General features: G+C 42.9%; 1 protein-coding gene across 2 annotated transcripts in view; it reads left to right on the top strand.

Annotated features, from left to right (window-relative positions):
* Positions 1-1,058: 1,058 nt before the first annotated feature.
* DGKK (diacylglycerol kinase kappa) overlaps positions 1,059-12,623 on the top strand; it is a gene marked incomplete at its 5' end in the record, with an annotated part of 179,181 nt that continues 167,616 nt past the window's right edge. For both annotated transcript variants that reach the window (XM_082608940.1, XM_082608939.1), the window contains one exon: positions 1,059-1,589. In XM_082608940.1, the coding sequence (XP_082465066.1) occupies positions 1,059-1,589 (531 nt within the window). The remainder of the gene's footprint in view (positions 1,590-12,623) is intronic.

Raw genomic sequence — 12,623 nt, 5'->3', positions numbered from 1 at the left:
TCAGTCAAAAGTCTTCCTGATGCCTGGGAAGTCCAGCTAAAGGCAAAAGGTAGTCTCCCATGGCAAAGGCGAGCCAGACAGACGCCCGGATCGCTGCGGAGACCCGCGCAGCCTCAGCTCCGGAGCGCGCAACCCAGCCGCCACTACCCGGGCACTCTTGCCTGGCTCTCGGGGCTACATCAGCAGGCTGCGGAAAGCCAGGGCTGCCACCCACCCTCACCATACACCTTTCCCGAAGCACCCCCAAACCCTGGACCCAACGGCAAACCTCTCGGATCTGGCAAAGCTCAGAAATGCAAAAACTGTGGCGGGGGACAAATTTTACTTCAATCCAAAGGATTGAGCACACACACACACACACGAATTTTACTTCAACCCAAAGGATTGAACACACACACACACACACACAGATGCAACACCCCCAACCCCGTGCCGCTTAATTTCTTTTCCCGGGTTAGAAAAAAGGATTACTTGCCCACAGAGGCTTGGAGATGAGGGGCAAGAGGTTGATCCGAGGCTAGGTTCACCTGCTGCTGAGGTGAGAGAGCAGACACAGGATGGAAGCTGTTCTAAGCAGCAGCTCACACTGAGTGGTTAGGGGGATCTCAAAGACCCTCAAGTTCGCTTCTAGCTTTTTTTTTTCTTTTTTTCTTTTGCATTCGCGTCACTAAAGGGTTAAACGCGGCCGGGCTCCAAACACCCCCCCCAACGCCTCCCCACTCCCTCTCCCCTTTTTGTTCCCCCCCCCCCCGCGCGTCGCTAGGAGGTCATCAAGCGCTCTGTCCAGTCCGCGTTCGCAAGCCCCTCTGCTTCCCGCCCATCGGGCCCGTGGCTGCTTACGAAGAGGTGTGCGCTCACCGAGGGGCGTGTTCCAACACTGGGAGACGCCGAGCGCCCCCGGGTTAGACCTCAGAGCGGAGCCAGCCATGGAGCGGGGCGGGGGAAAGTTTGGCACCCTGGAAGGGGTTGTCAAACTGGGGTGGGCGGGGCGCCCGAGGGTACTTTAGCCCTCCGATTTCAGGGTCGTCCGCTGCCCGGACCTGAGGCGGTGTGCGGCCATGGACCGCGGAGCTGCCGCGGCCCAGGGCACTGCCCCCCCGCCTCATGTTGGCGAGCAGCCCGCGGAGTCTCCGGAGCCGCCGCCGCCGTGGCCGCCGCCGAAACCGCCGCCGGCACCGCCGGCGCGAGCTCCTCAGCTGCTCCACGCGCCTTCGCCGGAACCGGCACCGCAGTTCTGTCCAGAGCCTGCTCCAGAACCCGGTCCGGAGGCGACCCCAGAACCAGCCCCAGAACTAGACACAGAAGCGATCTCAGAACCAGCCACGGAACCAGCCCCCGAGCCGGCTCCAGAACCAGCCCCAGATCCGGCCCCTGAGCCGATCCCAGTACCAGCCGTAGAACCGGCCCCCGAGCCGGCCCCAGAACCAGCCACAGAACCAGCCACAGAGTCCTGCCGTGAGCCGGCTCAAGTGTCCCGTCCGGAGCCGAGCCCAGCACCACATCTATTACAGTGTCCGGTGGTCGCTCCAGAGAAAGGTCTAAGGACCTCGCCATCGCCGCGAACGCCAGTGCCGTTGTCCAATATAAAGGTAAGAAAACGATCCCCTGGGGCGGGAGGGAACGAAGCCAGGCGAGGCCGGATGGCTATCCAGCTTGCGGGACTCTGCGCACCCTTAGCATCCCATTTGGTTGCCACCGACTAGCAAAGATGCTGGGAGAGATGCGGGGATGGGGGAGCCCAGGGGAGTGGGAAGCGGTTGGGAGGCGGGAAGCAACATGTGGAAGTGAGAGTGGGCTGTTTGGGGCTAGAAACGGGGGTGATAGCACCGGTTGGGAGTCGGAGCAGTTTTCCTCAGGAGGAGAAGTGACAGTGGGGTGAGCGCCTATATCTTGAAAAAGAAGAGGAAGACGGACCAGGGAGCGCAAGAGACCTAGAGAGGTGTTAGGGGCTGGCCCAAGGTGCACAGGGACGGGATTGGGGAGGGGGGGCGGTGGGATACACCTCTTAGCCGCGGTCACTGCTGCAGAGGCCCAAGCTGCGGACCAGCAGCCGTCTGCTTGGCCCCCTCCCTGCCACTGGGGAGGGGGTTCCTCAGCTGGGGCGCAACTGGCAACGCTCCAGGGAGGGCCCGGAGCCTCTTTTGGCTGCTGGGCGCTGGTACTCCGCGTGGGGATGAGGGGTTGGGCGGCGCCCACGCGCACTGCAGGGGAAGGGCAGGGTTCGCAGGGGAGGAGGGGGAGAGCATGCGTGTGTCGAAGCCACCATTCCATCTGTCTGCAGGATTTCCCGGCAGGTAGGTGCAAACACGGTGACACAGTGATGGGCCACGTCACAAACGGTCAACCGGCATCCCGCACTGGTGCCAGTTGGAATGGTACAGGAGCCCCAGGTTAGATACACGAAAATGAGTTGGTATTTGAGAGCATGTGAACGGGAACCCTCATCTCTTCCAGTCTTCAGAGACGCCTTCTTAAACGTTGCACTTAGCCGGAAGGAGACCAATGGAGAATCCTCGGGCACCCGCCCACGGGGGAGGGAGGAGGAAGAAGGTTTTCAGTCCTTGCCTTGGACCCTGAAACCCCGAAACCCAGTCTGCTCTTCAGAAGGAGTCTTTCTTGCTTTCTCTGTGCTCCCCCTACTCTTCGTTTTTCCTAAACTTTGTTCCACAAGATTGTGAAAATCATAATAATGCATACACACACCTTCATTTAGCTTCCCCCCAGAGAAAAACAAAACAAAACACAGAAACAACACATCACACCAACGATGCCCGTCCATCCTGCTGCTTAGCAGGGCATAGGGACATGGCTCGGAATCCTTCTGCTCTGGACTGTACACTTGTAGAATGTAGGGGAAGGGGGCAGGGGTTGGCATCTCTAAATGGAAATGGAAGGGTTGGTTGCTTCCTGAGTTATGACTAGGGAGGCTTGAATTTGCAAAATAACTGAAATGATAAATGACTGAGAAAGAGGAACGCTAAAGGGAAAAGTTTCACAGGGATAAAAAGGTGCAGAGGTTTCAAAAGAAATAAAATAGAACTGTAGGAGACTAATACATATATATATATATATATATATATATTTAATCCAACAACCCCGCTCTCACCAGAGGGTGGATCTACACACACACACACACACACACACGCATGCACACACACACACACACACACCCTTCCTGCAACAGAGCAGCCCTTCCCTTCAGTGATCTCAAGAAGGGAAAGGGCGGGGCAGCTAGACCTAGGAGGTCACCCTAACCAGGTGCTTGCTCTTGTCTTTTTGGAAGAGTTTGCATAAAGCTGGTGAGAGGGAGACCAATAAGGACCACCTGACTTGCAGTCTTCTTAAGTGACATTCCGCGCACGTGACTGAGAAACTGACACCTGAGGGCTTAATTACCTGGATAGTCAGCGAATGTATGGCCTCTTTGGTCTCTGGAAGACTGACTGGAGGTCCGGAGCTCTAGGGATGAGCCCTGTGACAGTGGGAAAGCATCTCCTACCAGCTTGACCAGAAAATTTCTATTGCCAGACAGATAAGGAGGATCAAGGTAAGGGGAGGCAGGTGAGCTTCCTCTACATAGTATCCATTCAGGCTTGCTGGCCAACTGACCCATGGGCACTTGGCAGCCCTGGCAGGGGACCAGGATCACCTCCCCCCAGTTTCATTTTGCCAAGTAGAGCTGGTCTTTTGTTCAGTCACTTATCTTTCAGAGTGGGCTTCAAAAGGGCCATATAAATGAACCCTAGAGGGTTTTGAAGGATGCAAAGATCTGGGTAAATGCTAAAATTCCTGGGAGGAACCCTTCTCCAACACTTTAGGTGTTGCTATGCAATTGCTCTCTGATGCAGATGAGAACATCTGATCTTCAGTGATAGGACCAGTCTCTGCTGCATTCTCCTCAGGCAAATAGCACCCATAGCCAGCTGACTTGCATCTTAACATTCAAGGCAAACAGGTTGCCATCTTAGCTAGGGTTGCATTATTCTCAGACACTGCCTCCTTGAGGTAAGCTTTGGGAATGACATACGTGTGTGTGTGTGTGTACACACACACACAGAATCTTAGAGCTCAAAACTAAATATAGCTCTCATCGTACAATGAAATCCTACGTGGTAAGACACAGTACCAGTTGCATGAAACTAGCCTGATAAGTCAAAGGATAAAATGAGCAAAACAAGGGGTTTGAATGAGACTACAGATTTCTCCCAGATAACTTTGCCGACCAATACTGCAGTAAAAAAAACAACATCTTCCAGTATGTGGTCTGCTCTCTTTGGGGGTTTCAGAACCTGCTGGTTGCAAATCTATGACAAGCATGAGGGTAGGGACTGAGAAAGGGGGGGGCTCATGTTTTCTTTCTGAATACCTACTTGGATAACAGTCTGTGAACCAAACCTGTCTATTTCCTTCCTTTCTGAAATGGTTTAATTTCCAGGAAATGAGCCGTGGTCTCCCACCTGGTGGCAACAAGTGTAAGTAAAGACGTGTGAATTGGTTCTTTAACAATGCTATAACTCTCTTTGGGGGTGGGGGTTTATATGTAGACCATATTTGCTTTCCTTCACTCAGCTGTGGTTGAAGAAAGTTTATATTTTTATTCATTGGGTTTTGACCAGCTATGAAATTATAATCACACCATACAGGTGATTAAAGAAATACACTTTTATGGCTTTTATTTCTGGGTTAGAGAGGGGTCTGTGTATCCCTCACTCCTAATGACTACACAGCAATTACTATTACATCCCAAACCATAACAGAACAGTTTCCTGGTATTTTTTGCACACATTTTCTTGCAAAGTAGCAAGCATTTGCTTATATGACATCTGGTAATTCTTGCCTGACTGCTTCATATCTTACCTACGTCTGAGCTTCTCAATGGTAGATACTGTCTCTCCTTCCCAGTGCCTAATATAATTCAGCCCTCCCTATTTTTGCTCAGTACACTTGCTGAAGCTTGAAACCTATCAATTCCATTTTCAACAATGACGTAGAGACTGCTGCTGTGAATGAATTAAAAAAAACGCATTCTCACTCATTTCAGAGTGAGAAGTAAATGCTTATTTAAGTAGCCTGGAATATATAGCCCTTAGGAAATGCAGTCAATCTCTCCATTTTCAGAATGGATGTTAGAACCATAATTAAGAAGAAAATTACTAACAATTAAAAAAAATGATTTGGAAAGTGTCCTTATCCCCTGCAGTCTCGGCAGCAGCAGACTAATGATGATGTTGTTGGTTTCAGGGGTAATAAATTTTTTTCCTAAGTGAACAGAATATCTGCAGTGACTGTAAACAACTTCAGGATTGTAGTTCTAATCTTTAACCTGTTGAAGGTCAGGATGAAATTACTTTCTTTCCTCATAGGTTCTTTCTCCCCTCCTTGCCAGGTTTTGATGATACCATCTGATTTATTTGGTATATTCTGAGCTCCTGAGCATTTGCTGCAGGATGTTTTAGAAACGATAATGAGATATTTGGCCAGTGGTCTTTCTTTTCTGAGAATACAGTTCTTTTATGTTTATTAAAATCTCCAACTGGGGCTTCTGCAGATCTGCAGCCCAAAAGGCAAGGCTGAGCCATCAGTTACCCAAAGTGCTTCCAAGAAAAGGGGAAAAATCCATAGAGGCCAGGAAAGCATTCAGGGGCATTATAATAAGGATTATATAATCCCTACTTCTAGTATGGTACTTTACAGTTTGCAGAATGCTTTCCTCTGCATTATTAACTCTTTTATTCCCCTGAAGAAGGCAGCAGGGTGGGAGAGTACAAAAATAGAACTTGACACCTAATAGGATATAACTATTAATTTATCTATTATGGATTTAAAAAAAATATCCAACATATGGCTTTCTGTGACATGTAGGATCCTCATTAGTCTAAGAACAATCTTTAAGCTGACATTCCATCAGCCTTGATTTTTTTCCAAAGCAGTGATTGCTGTTCCCTGTCTGATACTCCCAGAGGAGGCCATCATAGAACAGGAGCCTGAGAAGGAAGAAGAAGAGGCACAAGACCCTGAACCTATTACTCCCAAAGAAGGCCTTTTTTTTTTTTTTTTTGGAAAGAAAATAAATAGAAATTCTGCTAGGGATACTGTTCCCAACCTTTCCAAAGCCTGCCGACTGTAATTCTCTCAGTGGAAAAATAAAAACTTAAAGCATTTAAAAAGGAAAGCAGCCATTCCTAAAGGGAGATGCCCCCACCCTCACCAAAGCAAATAAACCTTATTCTCAAAATAGAAAAACAAATTTACAAATTTTTAAAAAAAGAAAGGGACAGTGACCCCAAATAATGAAACTTATACCTCCCCTGAAAATTATTTTAAGAAAAAAAAAGAAATTCTAAAGGGAGGAGCTCCTTGCCCTTTCCAAAGCCCATGAAACATACCCCTAAGAGAAAAATTTTTAATGAAAAGGATGAGAAATCATCTCCAGGTAAACAGTATTTTTAGCCCTAAAATTTTCTTGAAATTTATAAACTTTATTTGCACCTCATGGCCCATGCCCAATCTCTCACAAAAATTATGGGGGCAAAAATAAGTCTTCCAAATGTTCACCAATCTCACCAAAGCTCCCTACAGTTATTTCTTCCAATTATAAGAAATGTCCAAAATAGGCAAATCCTTAGAGACAGAAAGTAGATTAGTGGTTTCCAGGAGGTGAAGGAAGGGGGGAGGGGAAGTGTGGGTGATAGCTAAAGGGTACAGGGTTTCTTTGGGGGATGATAAAAATGTTCTGAAATTAGACAGTGGTGATGTTTGCACGACTTGTGAATACACTAAAAACCACTGACTTGTATGCTGTAAAATGGTGAATTTTATGTTATGCAAATTATATCTCAATTAAAATAGGTAAAGATCGTTCATCCAACTATATGATAATGAACCTACTACCTTCCCACAAATAAGCAAACAAAACAAATGAATAAATTAGGAAAAAAAGAAATTTTAAAAGAGGGGATTCTCTTAAGGGCCTCCAACCTCACCAAGAAAAATAACTGTTATTCACCCCCAATTTTTTTTTTCTTTTGAGAAAAACAAACAAAAAAGGAAATCTCTTCAAGAGCAGATACTTTCAAAATCATCAAAATCGATGAAACTTACTAATCCCTCCACCCAGATACACACAAACATTTTAACTTAACAAAAAGAATGAAATATCAAAGGATAGGGTCCCTGATCTTACCAGATCTCCTGAATTTGTAATTCCCATAAAAGGAAAAAAAAGGAACAAAAGAAATAAATCCCCCCAAAGAGAGATTCCCCATCCTCACCAAAGCACATGAATATTATTTCAATTTCTTTATTGAAGTATTTTACAATTTCTTTAAGATTTAAAAGAAAATTAATGATGGAAGGATGTGTATATTGGTGGAGGGGATAATACCAATGAAACGAAAACAAAATCCTCTTAAAAAGAAGTACTCCAACCTCGCAAAGACACATGAACTTTTCTGTTCAAACACAACGAAGACAAATGCAGAAAAGAAGAAAACAATAAAAGGAAATCCCTCTAATGAGAGGTGACCTGAATTCATCCAAACCCAAAAGCTTTATTTTTAATATAGGAAAATTTTAACTTGGAAGGGAAAGGTAGGAGAGAAACAGAAACAAAACCAAGAAAACCCTCTTAAGGAAAGATGTCCCCAGTCTCCACAAAGCTCCCTTTTCTCAAAACAAGTAAATACATTTAGAATTAGAGGGGAAAGAAGGAAGAAAATGAATATATTTTAAAAGAGAAACCTCCTTTTTAGGGAATGAAGAAGCCCCCAAACTCACCAAGTGCCTGAATATTTTTCTCCAAGAAAAAAAAGAGAGAGAGAGAAAGAAAGAGGGAGGTGAGAGAAGAGGAGGAGGAAAGGGAGAGAAAGGAAGGGAGGAAAAAAAGGGGGTAGAAAGGGAGGAAGGGATGGAAGAGGAGGAAGAAGAAAATTAATTAAGGGATAATTTTTAAAAAGAAGAAATTCTCAGGGAAGATGAACCAATGAAAATAATGAATGTTTTTGAAAATAATGAATGTTATTCCTGATAATCAATGCATTCCACCCCCCATAAAAAGGAGAAAAAAACCACAAAATCTCCTAAAGCTTCCTCAAAGGGAGATGCACCCAATCTCACCCAAACCCAGGTGCCTTATCTGTCTTCCAGCCTTCAAATATTTATTTTTTAATAAAAGGAAAGGAAAAGAAATCCTTTCAAAGAGAGATGTTCCCAATCTTATTTCTTCCAAATAATTTATTTTAAAGAAAAGGAAAGAAAAATCCTCCTAAGAAGGGCCCCCCAACCTCATTAAAGCCAGTGGCCCTTATAGCTCCTCTCCACAAAACCTAGTTTTTAAAAAATGAAAATCCTCCAAACCTGAAGACAGGTGCTCCCTCAACCCTACCAAAAACAATGAACCTTTTCCCCAGAGATGATTTTTAAAGAAAAATCCTTCCATCATAAGAGATACCTTCAACTTCACTAAAATCAATAGACCTTACTCCTCTCCACACCCAAAAGGAAAAAAAGAGAAAGAGAAATTTAACAGGAAAAGAAGAGAAACCCTCCTAAGGCAAGTTGGCCATAATCTCACCAACACCATTGAACTTTATTCCCCTAAAAAAATTTTTTTAAAGAAAGAGTCAAAAAGAGAAAAAAAAGGCCTGTCTTTTAAGAAAAAGTACCCTCTCCACCCACCCCACTCTAAAGACTAGAAAGTATTATACAAAGAAAAGGTAATATCATTCGAGAACAGTACCAGTGAACCTTAAATTCAGCACGTGAGGCTGAAGGGTAGTCAATGTTTAATCCCAGGCTGGCTTCCCTCTGCCCCCAGCCCATTTCTGATTACCTTTCCAATCCGTCATTCAGGCTGTACACTCAGGAAAGGAAAACCCTGTCCATGGAAAACAGAATTAAGAAGGCAAAGCTTCTGAGGATAAATCATATACCTCTATTCCAAACCAAACAGAAATGATTTGGGAATTAGCTGCATCATCATTCTGCTCTAATACTATAGAAACTCAAGAGTTGATGATAAACTTTAAAGCAATGACACGCTTACTATTAATTTTCAAATTAGACAAACACCCCTACCTAGCACAGAAGGAGCTTAGCCAATTCAATAATGGGGCTCTGACAGTGGTTTAATCATGTGCTCACTTAAATGTCTGTTCTCATAGAGTGATAAAGGGCTTGACTCACAAACACATACAATTTGCAAGTCAGATTTATAAGCAGAGAATAAAACTCAATGTTTTCCAAATTTTTAAATTCATTTACTTATTTAAAAATTAAATTGAAGGACCTACTGTATAGCACAGGGAACTATATTCAATATCTTGTAATAACCTATAATGAAAAATAATCTGAAAAGAATAGATATGTGTATATATATATATAATATATAACTGAATCACTTTGCTGTACACCTGAAACTAATACAACATTGTAAACTAACTGTACTTCAATTTTAAAAATGGTTAAAATATTTTAAAAATTAAATTGAGTACCTGCTCTATGTCCTACATGCTTAGCACTGAGGAATCCACGGTGGGCAAAATCATATAGATGAGATTTCCTTTAAGCAGCAATGGTAAATGAGGGACCCAATTACCAAAACAGATGTACAGGGAGTGATTATTTGTTTTACCAGATGTGCTTTACCAAGGTATTCACTCAGTCAATTCTCTCAGCATACCTCTTCTTAAACAAAAATATAATGTAATAAAATAATGGAATATATGCTAATTTCAGAGAATGTGGAAAATCATGAAAGCTTCCAAAAAGTAAATAAAAATTATGTAGCACCCCACCATTGAAGGGATAATTACTGTTAATATTTTTATATATTTTTTCCATTTATTTTCTCTGAATATATGCTTATAGTCTACAATAGTAAGACTTTAGGGAATGTGCAGTTATGTCTCAGGCTTCCCCCTGTCCCAGTCACCTTTCCCACTTAATTATTAGATTACGTACATTGTTCTACATTATATTTAGGAAACACTAATTAATTTTAGCTTAAAGTGTATCTACCTGTATGATCTGCTTGATAAACATGTGCTTGAAACATAACTGTTCAGGGATGTATTTGCAGTGTAAAGCAATGAGAGTATACATTTTATGTAGATACAATTGTTGTATCTACACAAACAAATGTCCCATATATAAATAGCTGACTGAGCTCACGTTTACTAACAGCACTTTCTTGGTCATCTAGATTTCATTTGTCCAGCTAGCTTTTGTGACTTGTGTTTGGAGAAGGAGACCCAGAACAAAATCCACCTTCTTCCTACTGTTAAATTCCCAAAAGGAAAATCTAAATTTCTGAGACTCTATTGGGTCACTTTTAGCCATATGCAAAGATGTACTGATGGTTTTGTCTCTTTAACACAAAGTCACAGCATCATGCTCTTCTGGGTGCCTCCTACCCAGAAGGGAAATACGTATGTGTGAGGACATTAACAACAATTATTAGGAGATAGACTATTCAATTCATCCAGCTTTCATTAACCAAATGTGGTAGAAAATTGAGAGAGTTAATAAACTGTATACAATCCAACCAGGGTTGAATTAGTAATTTAAAAGGCGAGTGTAATGCACTTTTAAGATCAGAATCTTCAGCCTTGTCTGCAGCACTTAGAGATTTTCATCTTCCAAAGCATTACAGGCATTTGCTGTTTAAGCCTTTTGCTTTTAAAGAGCCTGTAAAAGAGATATTGGCCCCTGAGAGCAGGGATTCCCGTTGCCTTGTTTCCCTCCCAGCAGCACAGGGCGAGGCATGTGATACTGTGGGATTCTGAGAGATAGGCATGATGCTTCCACCCAGAGTTTTGTGAGTTCTTCTGAAAGAAGAGGTGATGGGCATGGGGACTGAGCCTGGCCCCTGCCTACAGGAGTAGGAGAGGGCTGGAAGCACTGCTTGCAGGACTCAAGTAAGAACATCCAGAATCCTGAATGTTCATTCATTTGCTTTCTCCTGCAGCTAATATCCCTTCTGGGGTTTTGCAGCTTGAGGCAGGAAATGAAAGGTACCTGCTGAGTAAAATTTGTTAATCTCCTTGGCTGTGAGTACAGATACTTGAAACCAGGAAAATTTTCATTAAGCCCAGGCTTTGTCAATTGAGTCCCCATTCTCCTGAAGTGGCTCCAGCATGACAGCACCATCCTCCAAACCCCAACTCTAACAGTAGTCTCTGCATCCCATTTTAGAATTACCTTGATTGTTAACTTTCTCTTAATAAGTGTCATTTGCATCTATTATCTACCTTTAACATATTATTTCATGGTTTACTTACATCACTGTACATCTCCCTTTTAGTATAAAAGGAAAATGTGATGTAGCTTTACTAAAACAGCTAAGCATAAACAGCAGAGAGGAAAGTAAATGAGGCTACAAAACAAGATTATTGATTTCAGAAAATTAACAAGTTAGTGCCCTTCTCACTAACCTCAATTAATGCTTACTGTGACAATTTCCCTCCTGCCAGGCTTGAGTAGAACATAACTTTTCTCTTACCCATAATTTGGATATTGTTGTCACTTTCTCCCTCACTTTAATCGGCTTAACTGTTAAGACTAATTAAAATGATAATTTTGGCGTTTGCTGTGGTCTCCTTTGCTTTAATGTACTCAACTCGGTGACAAGACCTCCAGGGCATTTTTGTTTGTTTTTGGCTTCACTTTGGTTTCACATGGAATCAAAGCAACCCCTCAGTGGCTCTCTTCATGGTGTTCCTATTATATTGCTTCTCACTAGTGAGTCCTCTGTCTAGAAGTTCTTGGAAAAGTCTTATTTTGTCTTTCCATCATCCCTCATCAGAACTAAACTTTTAAAAGTTTTTTAAAAAGAAGAAAAAGTCTTTCCTTCTAATGGTGCAAAACAAAGCTAGACATTCCCAGGCAGATTGAAAGCCTGTTTTTTTTTTTTTTTTTTTTGGTTTGTATCCACTATAGTAAAAGCATCATTGTGAACTACACATATCTGCTAATTAGTTCATTAAATGTTAATAATTAGGCATTGGTGTTTTAAATGCTTTACAATATGATACATATTTGGAGGACTGTTACATAAGTATTTTAGAGTGTTTTACTGGTATTTGAGGAAACTGGTTGGGGGTTTGGAAGATGAAATGGGAAGGCATTATTACTTTTTCAATTGAGAAGAATGGAATAAAGTTGCCCACTATCTGAAATTCACTATCCAACGTTTTCGGAGATGGACTAGATTCAGATATGAGGGATTACCTGATAGCAAATTCACGTTGACATAAGAAATTTAGGGGAAAGAATGAAGTTGTCTGAGGTAAGTGGGAACAATATATCTTCCTCAAACCTAGAGAAAAGTGGAATTAAATTAAATTAAGCAGTGACAGTGAAAAATATCAGATAGAGGTGCAGCTATGCTTGATTTGGGCAGGTTAGGCCAGGGCCTACAGACAGGAGAGTGAGGTATATGGACTTAGAAAAAAGGTGACTTTGATAAAATTGTAGAGTACAGACTGAAATCTTGTGGAAAATAAGGTAGATTGGGGAAAGTCCTATTGAAACTTTGAAGGCAACCTGCAAAATTGTGTATATCATCTGATTCATAAGGTATAACCATTGGAGGGCTGTTGATTAGTAAAATAATGACTGAAGCA

The sequence above is a fragment of the Mesoplodon mirus genome (genome assembly GCF_964341445.2).
Source record: "Mesoplodon mirus genome assembly, chromosome: X".
In the NCBI taxonomy this organism is placed as follows: domain Eukaryota; kingdom Metazoa; phylum Chordata; class Mammalia; order Artiodactyla; family Ziphiidae; genus Mesoplodon; species Mesoplodon mirus.
Note: the sequence above shows the minus strand (reverse complement) of the source record. Positions and strands in the feature narration are given on the sequence as shown.